This window comes from Monodelphis domestica, chromosome 1 (genome assembly GCF_027887165.1).
Source record: "Monodelphis domestica isolate mMonDom1 chromosome 1, mMonDom1.pri, whole genome shotgun sequence".
NCBI classification, from domain to species: Eukaryota; Metazoa; Chordata; class Mammalia; order Didelphimorphia; family Didelphidae; genus Monodelphis; species Monodelphis domestica.
Window position 1 is genome coordinate 317527705 of NC_077227.1, and position 24671 is coordinate 317552375.

The window sequence follows — 24671 nt, forward strand, 5'->3', positions numbered from 1 at the left end:
CTCTGTCTCTCTCTCTCTCTCTCTCTCCTCCTTTCTTTCTTCTTCCCTCCCTCTCTCTATATAGTCATTGCTTCCCAGTCATTATTTCCTTAGTAGAGGGCAGGAACCATTTCATTTTTGTCCTTGTATTCTCAGTGCCTGGCACACAGAACACATGAAATAGATGTTTCTTGATTAATTGGTGATTAAAGAAGCACTATAAAAACGTGACTTTTTGTTACTGTTTTCTAAAGCAAAACTTCATTGAAGAGAAACGTTAACAATAAATGTATCTTTTATTCACAAGTAAAAGTGGGGATGCCATGTTATCATACACATTTATACAAAGGCTCATAAAACCCCTATAAATCATAATGATCAGAAAATATGATTCGTATGAAATGGGACCTTACATACAATATTCAACCCTAGGAAAAATTTGTTTTCTTTTTCCTTTTTTCCTCATTTGGCAACAATTGATTGGCCCAAACCTCCCCCCCCCTCAGGGAACTTCTGGGCCAGCCTCTTTCCCTCCCACCACCCCCCCTCCCTCCCTCCATACTCAGCACAAATTCATGCAGCCGTCCATCTCACTCATGTCCTGAGCATTCATTCATCATTACAAAAACTGGGTAAAGTTTGATTTTTTGATTCCAAAGTTTTTGATGCAAATATTGGCTTCATGGTCAAAACGATAGAAAAATATGAACCTAATGAAACATTTACAAAACTCTTCCCCCCAACCTTTTTTTTTTTTGCTGGTTTATTTTGGTAAGAAATTGGAGGCTCTATTCCTGCCACTGAAGAAGGCTCTTGGTGCTTTTTGCTAAGCCCTTGGCCACTGCTTTCCCCAAGGGGGAAGAACAGGTTTGTAGAAAATGAGGTTAATTCAAACACGGATGAGTTTGTTCCATAGTTAACAGTCCCCTTTGGGCCCAAATGTATATACTTCAATCTCCACCATGACTCTCATCCATGTGGGTCCTCCAAAAACACAGTTCCCAACCCCTCTCACAATTTAGTAGAGTTGCTGGGCCCCACCCCACCCCGAAAAAATATTCTACCTCCTAGTGGCTAATCCTCTGGTGATGAGCCTTGGCCATGACCAAACGGGATTTCAGCCCCCATGGAGGCCAATACTCAAAGCTTTTCTAGCTTGGCTAGCTCTACACTCATAGGCTTCAGAAGCCTAGGGGTCACCCTCACACCTCAATGAGGCATCAGATAAGGATGTGTGTGAAGGAAACTTTTAGCCAAAAAAGAATCAACTAGAAATAAAGCCAATTTTAGTTCTGCTCTGAGGAGTGAATGAAAACCAGTCCTCATCAAAACTCATCCCATGTCCTTTGGAAAGATAGAAATACCTATAAAAAAAATCATGGATCCAAACCCTGCTAGGTTTCCTGGCCATTTAAATTTTGCTACATCAAATCACTTTTCTATGAAATCAGAAGGTAAGACCAGTAGGAAATAGTCATGTGCTTATTGCTCTCATTACTATGGGGTTCTTACGTGGGGTCAAAAATACATGATACAATATTGAAGGTCCTATAGGAAAACAGCTGATGCCTGGGCTACTGGCTTCCAAATTTCTAGCACCAAAGGGAGAAAAAAAAAAGTCCAATTAACATGAAAGGCACTTGGCATTGTTAGGGGAATGTCTGTTGGTGTTCTTAATCCTCAGTTCCTGTCTGCCCGTCTGCCCGTCCGTCAGTCCGTCAGTCAGTCAGGCATGGTTCATTCTCACTCTCTGTACAGTTTGGTCTTGAATGAGGCACCATGTTGATTGTGAAACATTCCAGTTCCTTGCCCACGTCCATCCCCTCTCTCCCTCCCATTTTCCCACCCTGCTGCTCCTTTCACCTCTACATTCCTGTTTCCCTTGTCACTTCCTTATGGCATTGCAACCTTGGCACAACCAGGCATCGCCCCGGATTCTGTTTTCTGTCCCTTCCCTTGTCCTATCCCTTTCCCATCCCATTCCTCTCCCATCCCGTCCATGCTGGTCTGCTCTCAGACTTCCACTTCCTGTACATCAGACACACCAATGTCAAAGCAGGTGACAATCATGACATGGGCTTTGCACAGGTTCACACACTGTTCCAGATCTTCTGTAGCTTGTTCGAGAGCCTCCAGGTATTCTTCAGACTCTTTATCCAGCTCTGGGTCCACTTCAACTGCAAGCCAAAATTATAATAGAGGTCAAAACATGGAGTCACCAGACCCCCTCTAAGAAAGTTTCAGAAAATCTGTCTGCCTTTCTCCCTGCCTCTTCTAATCTACCCTCACTCAGCTGTCAAATTAAGCATCCTGAAGCACTGGTTTGACCATGTAATCCCAATATCCATTAAACATCAGAGGCTCTCCCATCTTCCAACTCTGATTATTTTCACTGTTTGTCCTTGATTCTTAGAACTCTTTATCTCCTCCTGCCTCCCTCTAGGTTTCCTTGACCTCCTTCAAGACTTGGTTCTTTGTTTTTTGGTAAACCCTTACTTTCTATCTTAGTAACAATTCTAAGGCAGAAGAGTGGAGTTAAGTGACTTGCCTGGGGTCAGTCATACAGCTAAGAAGTGTCTCAGGTCAGATCTGAACCCAGGATTCTGGGCCTGGTGCTCTATCCACTGAGCCGTCTAGCTGTCCCTACGACTTGGTTCTAATCTCATTTACTGCAAGAGGTCTCTACTGTTTATGCCTGCCTTGTCCTCCCACTTCTTTCTGAGATTACTTTCATATATGTACATAGTTATTTGCATGTTGCATAAAGTTTTTGACACCAGTAACTGTGTTCTTTTGTATGTTTTCCTATAGTGTCTCCACTCCTGGCACCATCTCCTCACCCACTCGAACTTGTACTTCATCCCTGACGTTACTGGTTTTGATAGGCAGACCCTAGTTTGTAGAGGACCAAGCTTCCATCCAACTTCCTTCAGTATCATCTCCTCATCATGCCTTGTTATGGATAACTTCTCCATTCTCACCTCCAACCCCTACTTTCCAACACTCTCTTGTCTTCCCCCATTAGAATGTAACCTTGAGAGCAAGGAATAACCAACAAGCTTTTATTTGTTGCTCATTCCGAGCACTATGCCTAGCATGTAGTAAGCACTTAATAAGTGCTCTGTCATCCATTCATCTATCTATCTGTCAATGTATGAGCTAGCCATCTCTCTAGCCATCTATCTAGCCACCCATCCAACTATAGATCATCTCTCTATCTCCACATCCATCCATTTACTCATCTTTTCTTTCTATCTATCCATATATCTCTGTTCATCCATCTATCATCCATCCATCCATCTAGCTAGCTAGCTGTCTGTCTGTCTTATGTCCCCAGCATTTAGCATACTGTCTGCCACATAGTAAGAGCTTAATAAATGTGAAATTATCCAACTGACTGACGTGTGTCATTTAAGCAAGCATCTAGGAATTTCTTCAGTACTTGAAATTAGTCAATGAGGTCCCCCTCATCCCCTCTGTAGCTCACAACCTCTCTGACAATTCATTTCTCAGAGAGGGAAATGAAGCCCAGGAAAATAACATAACTTGCCCAAAATTACACAGGTATTAAATGGCAGAACCTCAATTTGAACCAGGGTCCTCTGACTCCAAATATATGACCAAAGGCAAGTCACTGTCCCTTTCCTGGTCTCAGTCTCTTCCACTATAAATGGGAAGGATAATAAGTGTACTACCTCAAAAAAAATGTTGAGAGGAAAGTCTTTTGTAAAGCTCAAATTACTTTAAAATTTGAATTGTTGTTGTTGCTATTCAGGGACTAATAATAAACAGTTCAGGCCCAAGTCCTTCCCTTCCTCCCCTCTGATGACCATCTGGGAGTATTCTCCTATTTATAAACACTTCTCCCAGGCTAAGAGAGGGGAGGAGAGGTCCTAGGACCTTGGATAAATCATGTATGTTTTCTGGATCTCAGTTTCCTTCTCTGTAAAATAAAGGGATTGGACAAGATTAGCTCCAAATTCTTTGATCCTCTGAAACTCCAGACAGGCTACAGATAACTATAGTGGTCCTTATTCTGAAGTCCTTAGCATGCAGAGTAGGAGCTGGCAATGCCTATACACCCTAGATGCATATTTCCATTGGCATATTTCTCCCCTTAGAGGAATGGCCAATAGGAATGTTTTTCCATGGTGGGTGGGACCTCAGTCTATGCCACAGATATAAGCACTTAGGGATTTATTTTATTGTTTTTATTATTAAACCTTTACTTTTTGTATTAGCAATAGGTCTAAGGTAGAAGGGCAAGGGCTAGGTAAACAGGATTAAGTGACTTGACCAGGGTCACACAGCTAGGAAATGTTGGAGTCCAGATTTGAACTCCAGGACTGGCTCTCTATCCACGGAGCCACCTAGCTGTCTCACCCCATCTATTTTTATTATTCAGACTCTTCCCAGCCTCAGGCAGCATGCACAACTAAGGTGGGGCTATAACAATTCAAGAAAGATCCTAGCATTTTTTGATGCCTCTAGCTACTGAGTTCCAGAAGGCTCCCCAGGATAGAAGAAGGAACAGCAGAAGGATTTGGTCCCAACACACTTACATTCTTCTCTCCACTTGTTAGGATCCATCATCAGCCGGTTCTTGGTCTCTTCTAGCTCCTCCCTCAGGAGTTCATGCTTGGCCTTCACTTCCTTGATTCGCTGATGTCTCCTCTCTAGGACCTTCAGCTTGGCATTAAAATACATCAGACCCTATGGAAAACAGAGAGTTCTCAGGCATCTGGCTTCAGGCTGCACCCTTAGTCTCAGGCAGGTAAGAAATGAATGCATTCATTACAGGGAGGGACCTTAAAGATCAAATCCAGCCTGCTTATTTTATAGGTGAGGAAACCCAGGCCTATCCACGGAAAGGAAGAAACTGGCCCAAAGCAAATGATGGGATCCACAGTGAAAACTCAGCCCTCTAGATTCAAAAATTCAATAGGCTCTCTCCTGTATTACAGCAGGCAGTTAAGAGGGCAGTGGATAGAATGGTGAGTCGGGAAGATGTGAGTTCAAATCCTGCCTCAGATGCTTAGGGGTTGTATGACCCTAGACAAGTCACTTAGTCTGTTTGCCTCAGTTTCTCCCACTGTAATAATAGGAATGATAATATTCCTACCTCACAAGGTTATAAGGATAAAAGTAAATAATATTAATAAAGCTATTAACATAGTGCCTGACACATAGTATATAAATGCTTATTCACTAACCTAGCTTAGAATGTGGTTTTCCCTAAATCCCTGATTTCTCAAAGGACCTTGGGATAGGAAAGAAAAAAGGAAAGAAGGAGGGAGAGAGGGAGGGAAAGAAAGAAGGAAGGAAGAGAAAGAGAGAGAGAGAGAGAGAGAGAGAGAGAGAGAGAGAGAGAGAGAGAGAGAGAGAGAGAGAGAGAGAGAGAGAGAGAGATTTTTTAAATGAGACTGAGTTCTCAAGAAAGGTATCACATATCCCTACAGGTCATCTCTAAGGTCTCTTCTAACTCAGAGATTCTGAGGTTCTACACTCTTTGAGGGAGCCCACATCAATGTGAAGGGGAAACAAACATGTTACTTACCTTTTCCACATCCTGGAAAGGCTGGAGGAAAAAAGAAGGGAAAGGGAAAAAATCCATCAGAAGAAAGCAGGCAGGGCTGAATGGCTTTCCCATTAATGGCCCCCTCTCCCTATCTCCCAATGTGGTGGTGCCATCCATAACTGAGGGTGAATGACCTTGCTCTGGGGAAAGTTATCAGGGGTGACTTAAAAGGTCCTGAACAAACAAAGTCGTCTGCATCAGGGCTCTGAGCGGCCAGTGTCCTAATAATGAGTGCGCTCACATTCTCCGCTCATGTTTAAACACAATTAATTGTGGCCAGTAATGATGTTTCTCTCTGTTCAGGGGACCTAAACATACAAAACAATGAAAATTAATCATGCCAGAAGCTCTAATTGCATGGCCATTTCCAATCGAACTCCTTCCTCCCTCTGGGACCTGGACCAAAGGGGTCATGAAGAAAGGGGGCTGCTGCACTAGAGGGAAGAGGCTGACCTCGGGCTCCTCCCGTCGGTGCCTCTGCAGGCGCTCCACGTCATCAATCTCATACACTTTGATTTCAAAGGGCTCCTTCAGAGTGCCAGGCAGAGGGGGGAGATCTACCCACTGCCCGGCAGCACTGGGCTTCCTGCCCAGGGCTGCAGCATCAGGCAGGGGAGTGGGAACCAGGCGCCGCCGCTGCAGACCTGCAAATACACAACCAACATCCCTCCAACCCATCAGAGATGCTCCCAAAGCTAGTTTCCTGCTCTCTAGCAGACAGCTTTGGGAGACCTGACAGAGGTATACATATAGATCTCCATGCACATTTTCTTCCTCAGGTGAGAGCAAAACGTGGACTATTTAGCAATAATGACAAGTAACAGTGCTTAATTAAAAGCCCACTTACATTGGTCTCCTACTTCAGTTGGATCCATTTCTGGAATGGAAAGGTTGCTGGCTTTGGAGCCCGCAGACCTTGATTCAATCCCCTCCCTGTAATCACCACCCGACTTCCCTGGAACTTAGTTTTCTCATTGTCAAATGAGGGAATTGGACCAGGCTGAGTGAGCTATCCTCAACCCCTGCTCCCATTTTCTCAGGCTGATCCACTTTCACCCATCTTCCATTCTCATCCTGCCCACCCTTTCCATAATGAACAAATACCTTTCCATTTTCAAACTTTCTTTCATCTCCTTGCCCTCACTGAGACTTTGTTGCCCGCCATAACCCAACCCACCCCTGCCCACTACCTACACTGTATTCATGGTTATCATCTTTAACACTGACTATACCTTCACTCACACCTCCAAAATGGTGGTCTTGGAAGGAAAGGCAGAATCGTCCTTGGTTCCCATTGTTACTTTCAGAACTCCAAGCCCTTTCCTGACTCTGCAATCTCTTCTCCTTGGAAGCTGATTCATGTAACATTTTCCATTCAATCCAGATTATGGTGGTCATTGAGTACAAACTGCCAGTCAATTCTCCCTTTCTCAAGGAGTTTGGCCCCTGTCTCACCATCTTCCTCATACTATCAAACTTCAGCATACATAATCATTTCAAATGCCTTAGCCTCCCAATTCCTCAGTCTCCTTAACTCCCATGACTTACTCCTTCACCCACTTCAACCATGGGCAAGGGTGGTTACAGCCTAGACCTCATCACTACCCACAAGTCTTCCATTTCTTTAATCAAAAATTCTGACTTTCCTTTATCTGACCATAACCTCCTATCATTCTTTCTTACCCCTTACCTCATTCTTCCTAAACCTATTCTTCATCCATGTGTCTTCAATTCCTCTACTTTTTCATTCTTTCTCAGGCTATTATCTCTACTCTGACTTCACTGTGCATCCTTTCCAATCCTGATCTTCTGGTTCATCAATTCAACTTCCACTATTGCTTCACTCAAATCCCTCAACTCCTTGTCCTATGACTCAGTCCTTTCCAAAACCCAACTCTGAATTACTCCTATCATCTATCCTTCTCTGCCCCTCCTGAAGTAAGTCATACAACTCTGTTGACTAGGTAGCATCAATTCATGTTATCCTTGGTAAACTGGGTGCTCATTACAGCAAGGCAATACTTTTACTCCTCTCAACTGATTCCCTAATTCACTCCCCACAGAAAAATTCCAAACCTTCTCTCCTCAAGACTCCCCCTTTCCCATCATCAACTGGGGACCTATTATTTCTTGGGAAAATAGAGGTCATTTGACATGAGCTCTCTTCTTCCCTTCTCTTCATCTCAAAACCCTTTAACCTCATCACCCTCTCTCTCCTTCCTTCCCTAATAATAAAGTGGCATTTCTCTTTGTGAAGACCAACCCCTCTATACATGCCTTTTAAAAAATGCTTTTTTAACCCTTACCTATTGTATTAAATTCAATACTATGTATTGGTTCCAAGACACAAGAGTGGTGAGGGCTAGGCAAATGGGATTAAGTGGCTTGCCCAGGGTCACACAACTAGGAAGTGTCTAAGGTCAAATTTGAACCCAGGATCTCCTATCTCCAGGCATGGCTTTCTATCCACTGAGACACCTAGCTGTCCCTACACATGCCTTTAATCTCATCCCCTCTAATGTACATGTCTCTACCACCCTTTAAAAATTTTTCAGTAGATCTTACCATCCCTTCCATCCTATTCTTGTCCTCCCTTTCTTAACCAAACTTCTAGAATAAACTGTGCATACTCATTGGCTCCACTTTTCTCACACCCTCCTCAATACTTTGCAATATAGCTTCTGCCCACATTACTCAACTGCAACTTCTCTCCACTAGTATCGAAGTTCTCTTAATTTCCAAAGGTGATGGTCTTTTCTCAGTCCTCATTCTTCCCAACCTGGCTGTTGGATTTGACATCTACCCTCTCTTCCTGGATAGTTTATCTTCTCTAAATTTTCTATATTTCTTTCTCCCATTTCTTCTCCTGCTTATTATCTCCATTCCATCACATTAACTGGCTTATCATCCATTTCATTACTCCTAACAGTAGTTACTGAAAGTTCTCTCTCTCTCTCTCTCTCTCTCTCTCTCTCTCTCTCTCTCTCTCTCTCTCTCTCTCTCTCTCTCTCTCTCTCTCTCTCTCTCTCTCTCTCCCTTCCGACCCCCCCTCACCTTCTCACCTTACCAATTCTGCTAAGTTGATTAATACTTTTTCTATACAAAATGACTCCACCCTAAGCTTCAGCTTCATATCACTAATTCATGTATTTCAAGCTGGATATTCTAGAGATATCTCCAATTCAACATTTCCAAACTGAAATCACTATCTTTCACCCCAAGTCCATTACCACTTTCAAGCTTCCATAATTCTGTCAAAGTCAGCACCAATTTTTCAGTCTCTCAGATTTGTGATCTTGGTGTTTTCCTAGCCTCTTACGTTCCTTCACCTCACACATACAAGCAGCTGGCAAATCTTGACAATCTGACCTCTACATTTCTTTCAGCTGACCCATCCTCTCTACTCAATATAACTACCACCTTAGTTTCTGGTCTAGATTTTTGCAACTGCCTTCTGACTAGTCTTTCTACCTCCAATCTGTCCCCTTTCTTTTTTTCCTGTACTCTGCTGCCAATGTGATTTTCCTTAAATGTAGACCTGATGGCATTCCTTCCCAACTCAATAGACTTTGTTATCGTTGTTGATAATGAGTTGTGTCCAACTCTTCAGGACCCCATTTAGGGTTTTCTTGGCAAAGATGCTAGAGTAGTTTGCTATTTCCTTCTCCAGCTCATTTTACAGATGAGGAAACTGAAGCAAGCAAGGTTAAATGACTTGCCCAGGTTTGATTTGAACTCAGGAAGATGAGTCTTCTAGACTCCACACCCAGAACTGTATTTACTCCACAACCTTGTTGCCAATGTGATTTTCCTTAAATGCAGACCTGATGACATTACTTCCCTCCTCAATAAATTTTAGTGGCTCCCTATTACCTCCAGGATAAAATATAAATTCTGCTGCTTAGCTTTTTTTTAAATAAACCCTTACTTTCTATCTTGTAATCAATACTGTATATTGGTTCCAAGGCAGAAGAGCAATAAGGGCTAGGCAATGGAAGTTAAAGGACTTGCCCACGGTCACAAATTTGAACCCAGGACCTTGACTCTCTATCTCTGGCTTCCAGGCCACTGAGTCATCTGTTCTACTTGGTTTTTAAAGATTTAAACAGCCTGGCCCCAACCTATCTTTCCAGCTTTGTCATACATTATTCACCTCCTCTAGCATTCCATGATCCCAGAACTGTCCTCTCTTTTCTCCCATGTAATACTCCTTCCTAACCCCAACTTTTTTCCTTCAAAAAGTAGCTCAAGCATCACCTTCTATGTGAAGTCTTTCTTAATCCCACCAATGATCAGTCACCTCTCAAAGCACCTTTTATTTATTTTACTTATAGTTATTCTGTATAGATAAGTATGTGTAAACACACACACATATACATTCACACACATGTTGTCTCCCACATTAGAAAGTAAGCACCTTGAGAGCAGGGTTAGCATCATTCTTCATCTTTGTCTCCCCAGCACCTAATATGGTGTCCAATATATAGTAGGTGCTTAATGAATGCTTGTTGACCAAATAATGGATTGATAGGGAAATATTAGCTGGCTTGGACATTAAGCATTTAAAATGAGAGAGCCCATTTACGAATAACAGACAGCCCCTATTGGAAAAGAAATAGTTTGTCATCTTTAAAGACCTCACAAGTATTTCCTGGGGCTAAAAACAAAATCGAATCCATCAGTGAGTAATACCCTCCTCGATTCCTGTGCAACTTTACAGGGCCGTTAATATTGATTTGTGGGGGAGGCTTAAGTGGGAAAGGAGCTCACGCTAGTTTGATTTATTTCCTACCCACAGGAGGGACCCAGAAACCCTGCCCAGAAAGCAGGCTATCATCTCACCAAGGCTGGACTTCTGGATGCTCTCAATTTTCCTTCCCTACTAGTGGATGCCCAAGTGGTAGATAACAAGATGCCCTGATAATCCAGGGTCCTTCCAGAGGGTGGAGAAAGGACTAGCGATCAGGCCATAAGGGGATGAAGTGAAATTGGAATGAGGGAAATTTTGCCTGAAGAAGGGGAGAGACATACAGTGGATGTCTAAAGGGCTGTCTATCATAGATTTGTTCTGTTTAGAACCAGAATGCACAACTAGGAGCAATGACAAAAGTTTCAAAGAAGCAGATTTGACCTGATCTAAAGAATAATTTCCTTATGTTTTGCTTGATGATACATGTATAACCCAGATTGAATTGTTTGTCATCTCTGGGAGAGGGGAGGGAAGAAGGGAGGGAGGGAGAAAACATTAATCCTATAACTTTGGAAAACTTACATGGAAATTTGTTATTAAAATAAAAGATAAAACATTAAAAATGTTTAAGAATAATTTTCAAAGAATCTTAGCTCCTAAGAGGAATAACCTGCATGAGGAGATAGGGATTTTCCCAGGACTTGTCTTCAAACCAAGGCTGGTTGGAAGGGCATTTCTCAGGAATGGTAGAAAATGGATTATTTGTTTCAGTAACAGTAGTGGACTAAAGATCTCTGGGACTGTAGTTCTATGATCCATCCCATGCTCAGACCTGAATCTGGGGAGACCATCACCTATCTCTTCCCTCCCCATGACCCTCCCCACCAAAAAAGACTTTGTCCAGATTCCCTGTTATACAAGGTTCTGGTGAGAGATGCATGAGTCTGTAAAGACAGCACTGGTTAAAAAATATAAAAATTCGAGTTCAAGTCCTGGGCTCACCATTGACTCATCTGATGACTTTAGGCAAAGATTATAAGAACATAGAATCTTTAGCAAAAAGAGTCCTTTAAAATCATCTAAATCATCCCCTTTACAGATGAGAAAATTAGGAGGTAGAGAGGGATAGTGACTTTCCTAAGACTATACAGGTAACAAACAACAGTCACAATTTGAACCCAGATCTTCTGACTCCAAATCCAGTAGCTAGGTGGAACAGGATGGGCTTAGAGTCAGGAAGACTGAGGTCAAATTCAGACTCAGACCCTTAAACAGAAAATGTTAAGACTAAGACTAAAAATATTGAGAAGTATGACTAGAAAGTCATGTAACTTTAATGTGCCTCAGTTTCTTCATCTGTCAAATGGGAATAATGATAGTACCCAGGGTTGTGAGGATAAGATTAGACAACATCTATAAAGTGCTTTGCAAATATTAAAGTGATATACAAATGCTAGCTAATAGTATTTTCTTTCACACTATCCTTTCTGTTGATCTCAGTTTCCCATATTTCAAATGATGGTGGTCTCTATGGCCATCCTTCCAGTTCTGGCATAATATGTTCTATGATTCTATAAGTGTCTTAACTTTCCCATTTGTAAAATACAGATAATAAGAATGATTATCTTATATTTACCTAAATTATTACAGTTTGCAAAGCACTTTACATTCCTTTCTTCCTCATACTGTTGAGGCATTTATTATACCCATTTTACCAATGAGGAAATCGAGACTCAAAGAGATGAAAGTTGCCTACCAAGTCAGTTTCAGAGTCAGGACTTATACCAGGTCTCCTGATAATAACAGCCTTGCTCTGCCCCTGAAAACTGGAACCTGGACCAACTTTGCTGCCTTTCTTTGATTTCCCTGAGACTGGATGCTGGGGATAACCCAAGGTTGGTCAATGAGGTTCCACCTTGGGAGTTTTGTGAGAAGGGGTTGAGGTAGGAAGGGAGATGGAGTTGAATATTACTTTTATTTACATGTCACCCAGGGTTGGGCTGAGCTGCCTGCCCCAAATTACAACCCCCAGCTCTGGGCTCTACTCTTATCTTCCTATCAAAGACAAAGAGGCATGGGATGACGGGGACTCTAAGCCCAAGTGGAGTGGGGTTTCTGTCTCAGCCCAATGTCTGGCCTGTTGGGCCATGGAGTCATGGGTTGAAGAGACTTTTTTTTAGATTTTTTAGGGCTTTTTAGTTTTTTTCAGGGTTTGGTCCAGTGTCTTTGCCCTCATCCCAGGGCCATAGTTAAAGGTGCCCTGTATCCACTGACAGAGAATAGAGAAGATAAAGTCCCCCACACTCCCCACCCCATATTTGGGAGGAGGGAAATCTTCATTTAAAATGTCTTTTTTTAAAGGACATTTTATTAATTTCTTTGGAAATGCTATTGACTTTTAAACTCTTTTCAAGAATATAATACTATGTTCCAATCCTTTGCCACCCCAAAAAGAGCTGCCACAAACATCTCTTTGCAATACTCATCTAATTGTAAAATATCTTATTTTTTACCTGTTGACCTTTTCTTGGGGGATTTCAAGCTCCTCATCCGGCCCCCTGGAGATGACAGGCCACTTTCACTCATGGAGTCATGGGTCGAAGAGGCGCTCCCGGTGGCTTCGCTGTCCCGAATCATGCTCTCATAGCCACTGCTGCCGCCGCTATGGTAGAACAGAGCCGTCCGGCCCATGGCCGGTGGCAGCTCCCCACTCAGCACGCTGCTGTTGTCACTGCCGTGCCCGCTGCTGTAGCGCTGAGGCCGCCGGGGGGCCGTGATCTTGCTGTAGGGGGAGGGCAAGGCGGGCACGGGCACCTTCTCATCGCCTAGGTTCACACCGCTGTCGTTGCCGCTGTCCGAGTCTGCAGAGCTCCGGGAATGGCCCCCTTTGCCAGAGTTCCCCGAGGCCAGCTCATTCACACGGCTATTGGCGGCCCTCATCGCCTGCTTGGTGCCCATGATGGTTCCCCGGCTGGGCTTGCTGCTGACCCCAGGCATGGTGCGTGGGGCCACCTTGCTGTTCGGGGGGCCGCCCGTGCTCTTCCCAGCAGGCTGCTGACTCAGGGACTTCACCGAAGAGCTGAGCGAGCGGGACCCTCCGGCCAGGAGGTTCCGGCTCTTGCTCCCCCCAGCCGGTGACTTGGCATTTGCCACGCTCCGAGCCGAGCCGCCCTTGCAGGGCGCAGGAGTCATGTAGGATGTGGGGGACACGGGAGCAGGGGCAGCAGGGGGCACACCCAGCCGGGGCACAGATCGCCCCTGCCTCCCAACGTTGCCGCTCCCCCCGTCAGCCTTGGCTCCCCCCAAGCCCAGGCCCTCGCACCGCTCCAGAGACATGTGGCTTCCGTAACGATGCACTCCTTCCGGCTTGGCTGCTCTCGCCTTCAAGCTGGAGGTACTCTTGGGCAGAGAGTGCTCACTCTTGACGGTGGCTTTGCCTTTCAGGTTCTCTGAAACCCAGCCTGTACCGGGTCTGGGTCTCGGCTCTGCCTCTTCTTCCGCTTTGGAAGCCTGGGCTCTTCCAGGGTCCAGGCTTCCCCTACACGGAGAAACGCCGCTTTTTTGCTCAAGGCTTGATTTCCGGACGGGCGGAGCAGGGGGTCCTGTCCCACTGGGCCTGGGTAAGAGGCTGGACTTCTGGAGGCCGCTCTTCTTCCCCACAGAGGCTTTCAGGCTACTGGTGGTCAAGGTGGAGTCAAGATTGCCTCGGGCCAGGGCCTCGGGGTTATCTCCACCTCGAGCCACTGGCATCACTCCCAGAGTGGTGGCCCCTCTCCTCAGGGGTGGGATTTGAGTCAGAACCTCTGGTTTCCTAGCATGGTCCCCAGCTGACTTGCAAGACATTTCACATCCGTCCACCACCCTCTGAGAACAGGCCAACATTGTCTGGGACTTGGGGGGCCTAAGCCCTGAGGCCTCCCTGCAGGGCACATTTAAGGGGTCCATCACTAGTGGAGGGTTACTAGGAGAGGACAGTGGGTCTGTGGAGTGGGTGCCTGGTGGGACATCCACTCTCACTAGCCACGGGTCATCGAAGAGCCCCCCTGGGCTGGGCAGTTCATGGCTATGGTGCATGGCACCCATATAATGGGGGGTTGAGGTAGTAGTTCTCAGAGTCCGAGGAAGACTAGAATGGATGGTTTGCATCTTGTGTGTCCCTTGAGGGTTCCCAGCCCTCACGGCCCGCCTGGGCTGGTTGGGGATCCTGGAGACGCCTGGCGTGGGGGCAGCTTTGGTGCATCCCAAGTTCTGAGGGCTCTTCGGGGTGACTGGTGACATCTTTCTGGAGCTGGCACTCTCCAAGCTGTCCAGCTCCGATACACAAAGCCCGCTGTCATTCAATGAGTTCTTGAGGTTCCCCGGGGTAAAAGTGACAGTGACGCCGGGGGAGTCCAAGGTAAAGCTGTCCCCAGCGGGATCACAGGCGAATGGAGAGGATGTAGTGAGGACCTCCCCAGGGGGCATCCCATCACCATCCATGGTGCAGAGGCTGACCTCACTGAGCCAGGAGCTGATGGAAGAGCGGCGGCTTCCCGAGGAAAAAGCGCCCTCACCGAAGGGCAGGACGATGTCGATGTTCACCCCGGAAGCCTGAGACGTGTAGGCATCAAACTCATCGTTAATGCTGCTGATGATGCTGACTGGGCGGGAGCCCGAGGCCAGGGCCTGCAGGGAGCAGTCACTGTTAAAGCTGATTATGCTTGTGGGCCTACCAGAGTCTACCATACCACTGATGGACAGCTCCTCCACCACTGTGAACACCAGCTCATCTTCCCCATTCAGCTCCACTGGCTGCTGGAGGGTCACCGTGGTTGTGAGGATGTCCCGGTCAAAGCACTTGCCCCGGAAGGCTGAGTGGAAGCTGTGCACCTCCAAGGTGCTGGCGGATGCTGGTGGGGAAGCTCCCTGGGCAGGAGGCATCTCCCCAGAACTCCCCTTCTGCTTACTCATTCCTAGTGGGGGTGACCGGACCCCGCCATCCTCGGGCTTGGAACACATGTTGCTCTGGGGTGTGAGGTCCTTCTGCTGAGGAGGTGGCGGTGCTGGACTGGGCAGAGGTCGCTTCCCATACATAGCCTTATCCTTGATGACTGGCTCTGGAGCAGTGCCCCGGTCTGGGCTCCTGGACACATCTGGCTTTGAGGGTCCCGACAAATGTGAGGTTGTATCTCTCCCTCCATCTGATGCCACATCTGATTTTCTCCCATCACCTCCAGGGGTGGAATTGGGGAGATCCACCTGGCCTTGAGAGGAGCCATTTCCTGGGCAGGCACCATTGCGGGGAGATCCTGCTGAGAAATGGAGGCCGGGCCCCTTTTTGGGGGAGGCCACCTCTAATAATGCAGGTTTCTTGCACCCCCTCAATGGAGAGGGTGGCTTCTCCTTGGCTGACTTGGCCAGGCCAGCCTCAGCACTGCCCAGCCCACTGCCATTCACTACCCCGGGGGAGTCACCTCCACCAAAACGAGCGGGCTCCTCACTCCCATCGATGCACTCCAGCCTCTCCTGCAGTTCTGCAAACGTATTACACTTAAAATGGTCCTTGTCTGAGCTCCAGGGGCCACCCAGCCCATCCTTGGCCCGCTTCCTATTGAGCGACGGGATGATAGGGACAAACTCTGGTGGACCTTCATTGTCCGTGAGCTCGCGGTCAGACAGGGCAGCCCCATTGGGCCCCACATAGATGACGGTGTCACAGGACTGCTCACTGCTGGAGGAATAATCAGGGTCACTGGAAAGACCCAGGCCAGGAAGGTCAGGATCTAAGGCCACTGTGCGAGGGTGAAAAGGCCTCAGGTGTGGGGGCCTCCGTACTCGACCCTCTTCACAGGAGCTCTCTCCTCCTGAAGAGCTGGATGCATACTAAGACAGAACAAAAGCACCACCGTCAGTTCAAGTCCAGCTTCACGAATATCTCCTTAGTAAGCTATCCTGGGCTCATTCCAAGCTGATATTTAAAGCCCTCCACAAGCCTCAGTTTCCCCAACTGAAACTAAAGAGGGTTGAGCTAGAAGACTCTTTCAGCTTTAATGTCTCTACTCTGAGTTTCATTCCATGTTCTAGGTTTGACAAGGTCTCTTGCTAACCACTAAAGAATTCTGCATTTCTTAGGGCCCTTCCATTTCTAATGGTCAATATTCCAAGTTGCTTTCAGCATGGGCATTCATGTTCTGTGGCCACAAACAGACCGCCAATGCAAGAGCTAGAAGGGACCTTAGAAGCCATCAAATCCAATCCTTCCGTTTTGCAAATGAGGAAACTGAGGCCTCAAGAGGTTTAAGTAAAATGCCTAGCTATTGCATGTCTGCAGTGGGATATGATCCAGGTCTTTCTGACTTCCATATACTCTCTTATATACAGCACAGTGTTGTCTCTCTCTAGGTCTCAGTGTTCCCCATCTGTAAAACAGGAAAGGGCTTTTGTAAACCTTGAAGGGGCTAGATGGGCATCTGCCATTGTGATGATTCTGACCCTGATGAGGGCAGGCTCAAGATGTTAACTCACCTTGGACTTCTTCTTTCTCATCCGATGGATGCGGGAGGCAAGCTGTACTGTGGTGAGGGTCTCTGCATAGTTTGCTGGAGAGTCCGAGATGTGGGCGATCATGGTGGTCCTACAGTTGATGTTGCCGAGTGACTCCCTAAGGAGCATTGTTAGCTTGTTGTCTCTGCAGAAGATGAGGACAGTCAATTCCAAATCTTTCCTGGTCTCCACTCATGGCTAGAAGTGCCTCCTCCCTTCTCTGAATCCCTCCTACCTTCCAACTTGACTCTTGCTATATATTTAATCCTACCAAGTGCCTGTTTGGCAACCTACCTGCATGTGTCTCAAGATGATAGATTTACAGTTGGAAGAGGCCTCAGAAGTCATCAAATCCAACCCTTTTTGTCATTTTACTAAGGTCTGGAGAAGTTGTGACTTGCCCAAGGCCATACAACTCGTAAGTGTCTGAAGCAGGCATTCCTGACTTCCAGCACTCTCTCTACTATACTTCAATGATGAGTCATGGGAAGAATGTTAGACTGGGGACTCAGGACACCTGGGTTCTAGGTCCAGTACTGACATTTAATAGTTTTGTGGCCATGAACAGGCCATTTGTCCTACTGACTTCATAGATTTCCTGGAAAATGCTTCATTAACTTCAAAGAGTTAGAAGAATGAGGGTTGTTATTGCTTCTCGTCATAGACTTTCAGAAGTCTGAGTCAAAGAGAGTTACATCTACTTAGAGCCACCAAAGGATCAGGGCAGCAAATCCCTCATATCCACCTTTCTCCTGTCCTAGGAAGGTACTCCCACTCCCAAACTCATCCTTTAAAGATAATCAAATCTGCCCCCTATCATTTTATAGATGTAGAAACCAGAGGTATTGTCACTTGTCGGGCCCTTGGGGTTGGAAAGGACTCTGGAGATCTTCTAACCCAACCCACCCAGGAACAAGAATAACCTCTTTCTACCATTTCCCCAACCAGCAGCAATCAGGCTTCTACTTAAATACCCAGAAAGGTATTTCAGAATAGGGAAATTCACTATCCTTCGAGACATCATGTTCCCTTTTGAGATAGCTGTTTTTCCCTTTACACCCAGCCTAAATTTATCCCTCTGCATATCCCTCCATCTACTCACTATTCCTAGTTCTGGGGCAAAACAGAATCCCTCTTCTTCATGGCAGCCCTTCAAATACCTGACAACAGTCATTACATCTCCCTTAAGTCTTCCCTTTGTAAAACTAACCATCCCCAAATTCCTCAAATCCATCCTTATGTGGCACACCTTCCAGTCCCATCCCCAGCCTCCTTGTCTTCCTCTGGACACACTCCAGTTTATCAATGTCCTCTCTAAAAGGAAAAGCCCAGCCCTGAAATCCAGATATAATCTGGGACAGCACACAATCTCCTCCTCCCTGGTCCAAGGCATGATGCTTCCTGCCATTAACGCAGCCGAAGACTGAACAGCTACAATATTTTACAGGTTGTCACATCTCACCATTGACTCATAATAGAGTTTATGGCCCTCTAAAACATCCAGATCTTTTTTCCCATGAGCCATTGTCAATGAGTAGCGGCTCCATATGTACTCACACTCTGAATGTCCTGCAACCCAACAGACTGGGCACATTCAAACCAAATGAAAGGCAAAAAGAGATAGATGGTGGGTCATGTTTCAAATTCAACATTCCCCTTGAATTTGCTGCCCATGGACACAGCAGACAGTCAGAGAGAATTCTAGACCTGGAAGTTTAACCTACTAATTTCACTTTCTCATTTTACAGATGGGGAAACTGAGGTCTAGAAAAGGCAAATGTTCTGACTGGCTGAAGGCCACAAACTGAATTAGGGGCAGAAGCCAGTCTCAAACCCAGGTCTCCTAAACCTATAAATATGGGAAGAGGGTGTCCAGAATAAAAGAGGCCCATCTGGGCCCAATTCAGAGGACAAGGATAGGTTACCAACCAAGCCTCCATAAACACAAACTTCCTGCCTCACCCGGGGGCCTTGCCAAGTGGAGAATGCTCATGGGTTTCAACAGAACATCTGTTTAGTCCTTACAAATGGGAATATATAGCCTCTGGGCAGTTCAGTGAGTATGTAATTACATTCCAATGGAACTTTGCCTCCACTGTAGGATCCCACCTGGCCACAAACTGTATATACATTTTGTTCAAAAGGAATACACCCTTAAGAAATCTGCATTCTCAAGCAACTGAAAGCCAATTTTCAATGCTGGAGTTTTTTGCCAAGATCAGCATGGTATATGGCATTTAGGATCCTAGGGATTCATGATAAAAATTCTTTAATGGAACCTCGAGCTACAAACAATTGCCCAAAATTTGTAAAATGAAATCAAATATGCAATCTTGCATATTAGTAGGGAGAGACCTTGCTGGAATATTTCTTTTAATTCTTACAGAATATTCCACATAAAATATTCATAATTACTTTATAATTAGAGTTTTATCATTGTATATTTGGAATTTTCATAATTATAGGTAGAATACGATGTTCAATTTCATAACTGCATAATGTAAATTTTAATTTGGAGCTTTGGAGAGGGCAAAAGGTTTCAATGTAGTTATTGTAGGCATTTAATGAATAAATCTAAAAGAAATTCTTATTATATAAAATTATCCTGAATGTTCACAACATTTTTGTTGTTGGAGATTAAAAGGGGGTAGAAAAAAATACTGGGAAACATTATCAGGGAGGAAGGAGTCATGGATCAGAAGACAGTGGGTTCCTCAGTTTCTTCATCTTTAAAATGAGGATAACAATTCCTATGCTATCTATATAATGGACTGTCGTGAGGAAACCACTTTGTGAGTCTTAAAACCTGACAGAAATATGAGCTATTGTTCTTGTAGCAATGAGGGCTATACTAGTCCACACAAAGTATCTAAAGAACCAGAGGAAGCTGGATGTCCTGTGGAGGAATTCTAGAAAGCCACAGACCCCAAACAAATAAGATAAGAGGTGAAGAACAGGTGGCAATCTGCACTAGTGAAAGGAAAACTCACCTGTCACAATCTCAGTTCCTACAGGGAGCTCTCCTAATTCTAGTGCCATTCCTCTGTTAATTATTTAGTTATCCTGTCTGTACCTATTTGTTTGCTTGTTTTCTCCCCTTTACAGCTAAAGCTCCTTGAGGGCACGGGCTATCTTTTGTCTCTTTGTATTTTCTGATGCTTATCACAGGACCAGGCATTTAGCAGATGTTTAATATTGACTTATTGACCGACTGATAGATCTATAAAATACCAATGAACTATTATTACTCTGCTGAAAACCAAGACCTACATGTAAGAATGACTTGAGCTATGGGCCCATGGTAAAACTGGCCAGTCTCTGCAGTATGCAGTCATTCACTTGGTTTTTTGTTTTATTTTTTAACCCTTTCTTTCTGTCTTAGAATGGATGCCAAGTGTCAGTTCCAAGGCAGAAGAGCAGTAAGGGCTAGGCAATTGGATTTTCCCAGTCACACAGCTAAGAAGTGACTGAGGTAAAATTTGAACCCAGGTCCTCCCTCATTCACTCACTTGTATGGCACATGCTTTGCACCGTTGATTAAGGCCAGGATCACATTGCCCAAGGCAGACAGAGACAGGCAGAGGGACCCACCAGGTTCCCGATTCTTGCTCAGCACTTTTTCACAACTCCCAAGATCAATGAGATGCAAACGGCTCCGGCCACCTGACACTAAAATCAGAAAAAGTGAAGATATTATCCTGGAAAACTGAAGGGCTCTCAATGCAACTCTGGACCCATTCAAAGAACTAAGAACTATTGGTCCCAACTGGACAAGAATGATAAATAAAAGGCAACACTAGCAGAGCTAAGGACTTTCCTACCAAAACCAAGAAGGAGCCTCAGGATCAGTGCTCAAACTGGCAAATGGATCGAATCGAACATTAGTCAAACACAGCTCCTTGTCTACATAGAAGGGAGGCTGATGGCAGGCAGCCTGAACATGTGTATAGAGTGGTTCAAGCTCCCAAGCTCCCTTTGGATATGGAGAGATGGGCATTAGGGCTGGTGTTTAGTCCTGAGGTAGACACAGTGATGACTGTCAAGAGTATCAGCCCGAAAGCGGACATCAAGTCCTACTACAAGGAATCTCTTCAAATCTAAACTCTGTAACCAAGAGAATCCCAAGTCCCAGTGTATGGCCTGATTGTCCTGAGACATTAAGTTCAATGAAACCATAACCCAAAGAAAAGCTATTGGCTAGATGGATGGATGGCTAGAGAGAGACAGAGAGAAGAGAATCAGAGAGACAGTAAGGAGACAGAGTCAGAGAGAGGAGAGAAGAGAGAAAGAGAAAGACAGAAGGACAGCTGGATGGACAGACAGACAGAAAGGGAGAGAGGGAGAGGGACAGACAGATGGAGAGGGAAAGAGACAGACAGAGAGGGAGAGAGAGGGGGGGACAGACAGACAAAGGGAGAGAGGGAGAGAGACAGATGGAGAGGGAGAGAGGGAGAGGGGCAGACAGATAGACAGACAGAGAGGGAGAGAGGGAGACAGACAGAAGGAGAGGGAAAGAGAGAGAGAGCATTTATTAAGGGCTTCTTATTTACCAAGCACTGAGGTTCCCTGTTCTGGGACTTGACTAGCATGAAAACCAAAGGCTTTACATGGGGGAGGGGGTCTGTTTACAAGAAAGCCAGTTTTCATAGGAAGAAGATATTCCTGATTCCCCATCAACAGCATGTACATATTGAAGGACTTTTTTCCTCCTGTAGTGGAGATGTGTTGCTCTGAATAATCCGTACAATTATGCTCAAGCTGGAGTTGGGGTTCATGTCTAGGACCAAAAAAAAAAGCCTAGCCCCAAGGCAATGAACCTCAATACTTATCACAGTGCCTGTAGTAAAGCAAAATAGGAATCACTTAATAAATCTATTCTCTTCTCTCCTCTCCCTCTCCTCTCTCTTTCTCCCTCTCTCTCTCTCCCCTCTCCTTCCCTTTCTCCCTCTCTCTCTCTCTCTCTCTCTCTCTCTCTCTCTCTCTCTCTCTCTCTCTCTCTCTCTCTCTCTCCCTCCCTCTCTCTCTCTCTCCCTCTCTCTTTCTCCCTCTCTCTCTCTCCCTTCTCCCTCCCTCTCTCTCTCTCTCTCTCTCTCTCTCTCTCTCTCTCTCTCTCTCTCTCTCTCTCTCTCTCTCTCTCTCTCTCTCTCTCTCTCTCTCCCTCTCTCTCTCTCTCTCTCTCCCCCCCCCCTCTCTCTCCCTCCCTTCCCACATACCTCTTCCTTCCCCTGCCTGGGTCATAACTATAACCCTGGTCTCATACAGCCATGTGTATTTTGTAGCATCCGTAGCATCTATAGCACCCTAACACCTGTGGAAATCCTATGAAAGGTCCCAAACCTTAAAACAAAGCCCAAAAGGTGAGGAGAAGGGTCAGGGAAAAGAGGAGAAGGAGGAGGAGGGAAAGGGAGACCTACTTCCTCCTTTGCCACACTTCTCCATCCGGTACTGGTAGATATGGAGCGTGAACAGCATGTGTGAGTTCCTTCGGTCCTCTTCATCACAGTCCGCTCGGCTGGTGCTCCGGGCAGCGAGTGCTGCATCCAGGAAGAAGGCAGCTTTCTCTGCACTTGGGGCCCGGAGCTCACTCTGGTTCTGAAGCTGAAAATCAAGAAGGAAGCAGCTCATTAGAGAGAGGGCTGACTGGCATTTTTTGTCAGACAGATGAAGTCTCGAGGGCTATCAGAGAAACAAATATGTACAGCCGGGGAGAGAGGATTAAAAATTAAAGAGAAGGGGAAAAATTAAAGGCAGTATCTTTCTTTCCTTTCTAAAGCCACCTTAGAAACTGTTGTAATCATCCTCCGATTAAAGAAAGGCAAGAGAGGGAAGGGTTTGGCTTGGCCATGCTGCTCTTTATACCTGTGTCCCACAAACAGGATCCTCTCGGAGGTAAACTCCAGGAGACTGGCCATCCTGAAGGCTGCCACTGGCGACTTCACCTAACAAGTCTTTGAGGTTTTCATCTTTGCCACTGATCTCCACAGCAGAGACGCGAACAGAAAATCGGGTTCCCGTCTTCTCTTTCCGCTCATTGATCAGCTTGAATAACCAAGAAATGGCACAGGGCACAATCCCCAAGCTCTGGGTGGAATGGTCCTTCCCAATCATGGTATATGACTTCCCTGCAGGGAACAGCGAGATGAAAGACTGAGCAGAGTCATTGCCAAGGAATGGAGAACGAGGACAGGGATTGAGAGGACCCCATCCTCTGGGCACCAGCTATATATCAACCCCAGGGTTATCAGGGATAAAACACTTGACAGCCTTTGTCCCTTGTCCCCAGACCCAGATGGAGCCCTGATTCCTCCGATTATGCCCAGGTGCTTCTTGACCACAACTACACTCATTGAAGTGAAAGGGAAGGGGGAATTAGCATTTATACAATGTCTATGAATCACTGTGCTAAGTGCTTTTTTTTTTTACTCTCATCTTCTGTCTTGGAATCAATTGATTTCAAGGCAGAAGAGTGGGAAGGACTAGGCAATGGGGGTTAAGTGACTTGCCCAGGGTCACACAGCTAGGAAGTGTCTGAGGCCAGATTTGAACTTGGGTCCTCCTGTCTTTAGGTCCAAGTACTCTTATCCACTGAACTGCCTCAATGACCTTATCATACTCCAAGGCCATGAGAGGTAAGAGTTTATTTCAAGGTTGATCAGTATTCAATCATACCTTCCCTCTAACTCAATCCCATGATATTAATTTCCAAACTCACCTGATCTTTCTAATACATAAGATTATGGAATTTTCAAGCTGTTAGGGAATTTTATAAGGCCATCTAGTCCTTAGGGTTCTTAGATTTCAGGGGGTTTGTAAAGTTAGATGGGAGTCATCTTTATTTCAATGTTACTGTTTCCCTTTGTAATCATTTTGTTTTGTTTAGAGGGTTAGGGGAAAATTCTGATTTAAAAATGTTAAAAGAGGGGGCAGCTGGGTAGCTCAGTGGATTGAGAGTCAGGCCTAGAGATGGGAGGTCCTAGGTTCAAATCCGACCTCAGACACTTCCCAGCTGTGTGACCCTAGGCAAGTCACTTGACTCCCATTGCCTAGCCCTTACCACTCTTCTGCCTTGGAGCCAATACACAGTATTGACTCCAAGACAGAAGGTAAGGGTTTTAATTTTTTTAAAAAATGTTAAAAGATCAGACTTTTCTCTCTACCATCTCTCTCCCCATTCCCAAAGAATTTAGAAAAAAATCAGCCATTTTGTTAAAAAATTGTTCTTGTATTAGTTTGGGGGGGAAAACAGTATTTGTAACTAAAAGCAAATCATTTGTTTAAAAAGGTAGTGGGGGGAAGATGTTCCTAGTCTTTTATAATTGTCATTAAATTTATAATTTATAATTGTCATTAAAAGTATCTGGCAAACAAAAAATAATATCTATTTTATTTTATGTATTTAAAAATATTATTCTAAGAGAGGATCCAATAACCTCACCATGATAACCAAGGGGGGTCCTCAACATGAAGAGTTCACCTTCTGTTCTAGTCCAACTGTCTTCCTTTTACAGATGAGAATGGAAAGAAGCCCAGCTAAAGTCAAAAGAGACTTTCTTTTCAAATCTGGCCTCCAATACTTAGCTATGAGGCCTTAAGCAAGTCTTTTGATTCTATCCAATATAATAAACATAGAAGGACCCCCTTGGAGGGTCTGAGTCTTAGTTTCCTCATCTATGAAATGGGAGTAATAACTCATGGAGTTTGTGTTTGAGGATCTAGTGAGACAATACATAGTAAGTATTTTTACAAAATATAATTCTCTATATAAATATCAACTAGAGGGATGGTGATTGCAATTATGATGATGGCAATGGGGACAGAATTGAGACTCTGAGAAAAGCAACTTGCCCAATGCCAAACAGGCAGTATATAGCAAAACCAGGATTTGAACCCAACTCTTTTGAC

General features: G+C 45.2%; 1 protein-coding gene across 2 annotated transcripts in view; it reads right to left on the reverse strand.

The window, feature by feature from the left end:
- Window positions 1-256: 256 nt before the first annotated feature.
- The window catches only part of KIF26A (kinesin family member 26A), a 173506-nt gene continuing 149091 nt past the window's right edge, over window positions 257-24671 (reverse strand). For both annotated transcript variants that reach the window (XM_056811181.1, XM_056811182.1), the window contains exons 8-16: window positions 22629-22891; window positions 22184-22367; window positions 20279-20438; window positions 16752-16914; window positions 12761-16109; window positions 6011-6201; window positions 5537-5557; window positions 4542-4692; window positions 257-2156 (exon numbers count right to left, since the gene is read on the reverse strand). In XM_056811181.1, the coding sequence (XP_056667159.1) occupies window positions 1993-2156; window positions 4542-4692; window positions 5537-5557; window positions 6011-6201; window positions 12761-16109; window positions 16752-16914; window positions 20279-20438; window positions 22184-22367; window positions 22629-22891 (4646 nt within the window). In that variant the 3' untranslated portion in view covers window positions 257-1992. The remainder of the gene's footprint in view (window positions 2157-4541; window positions 4693-5536; window positions 5558-6010; window positions 6202-12760; window positions 16110-16751; window positions 16915-20278; window positions 20439-22183; window positions 22368-22628; window positions 22892-24671) is intronic.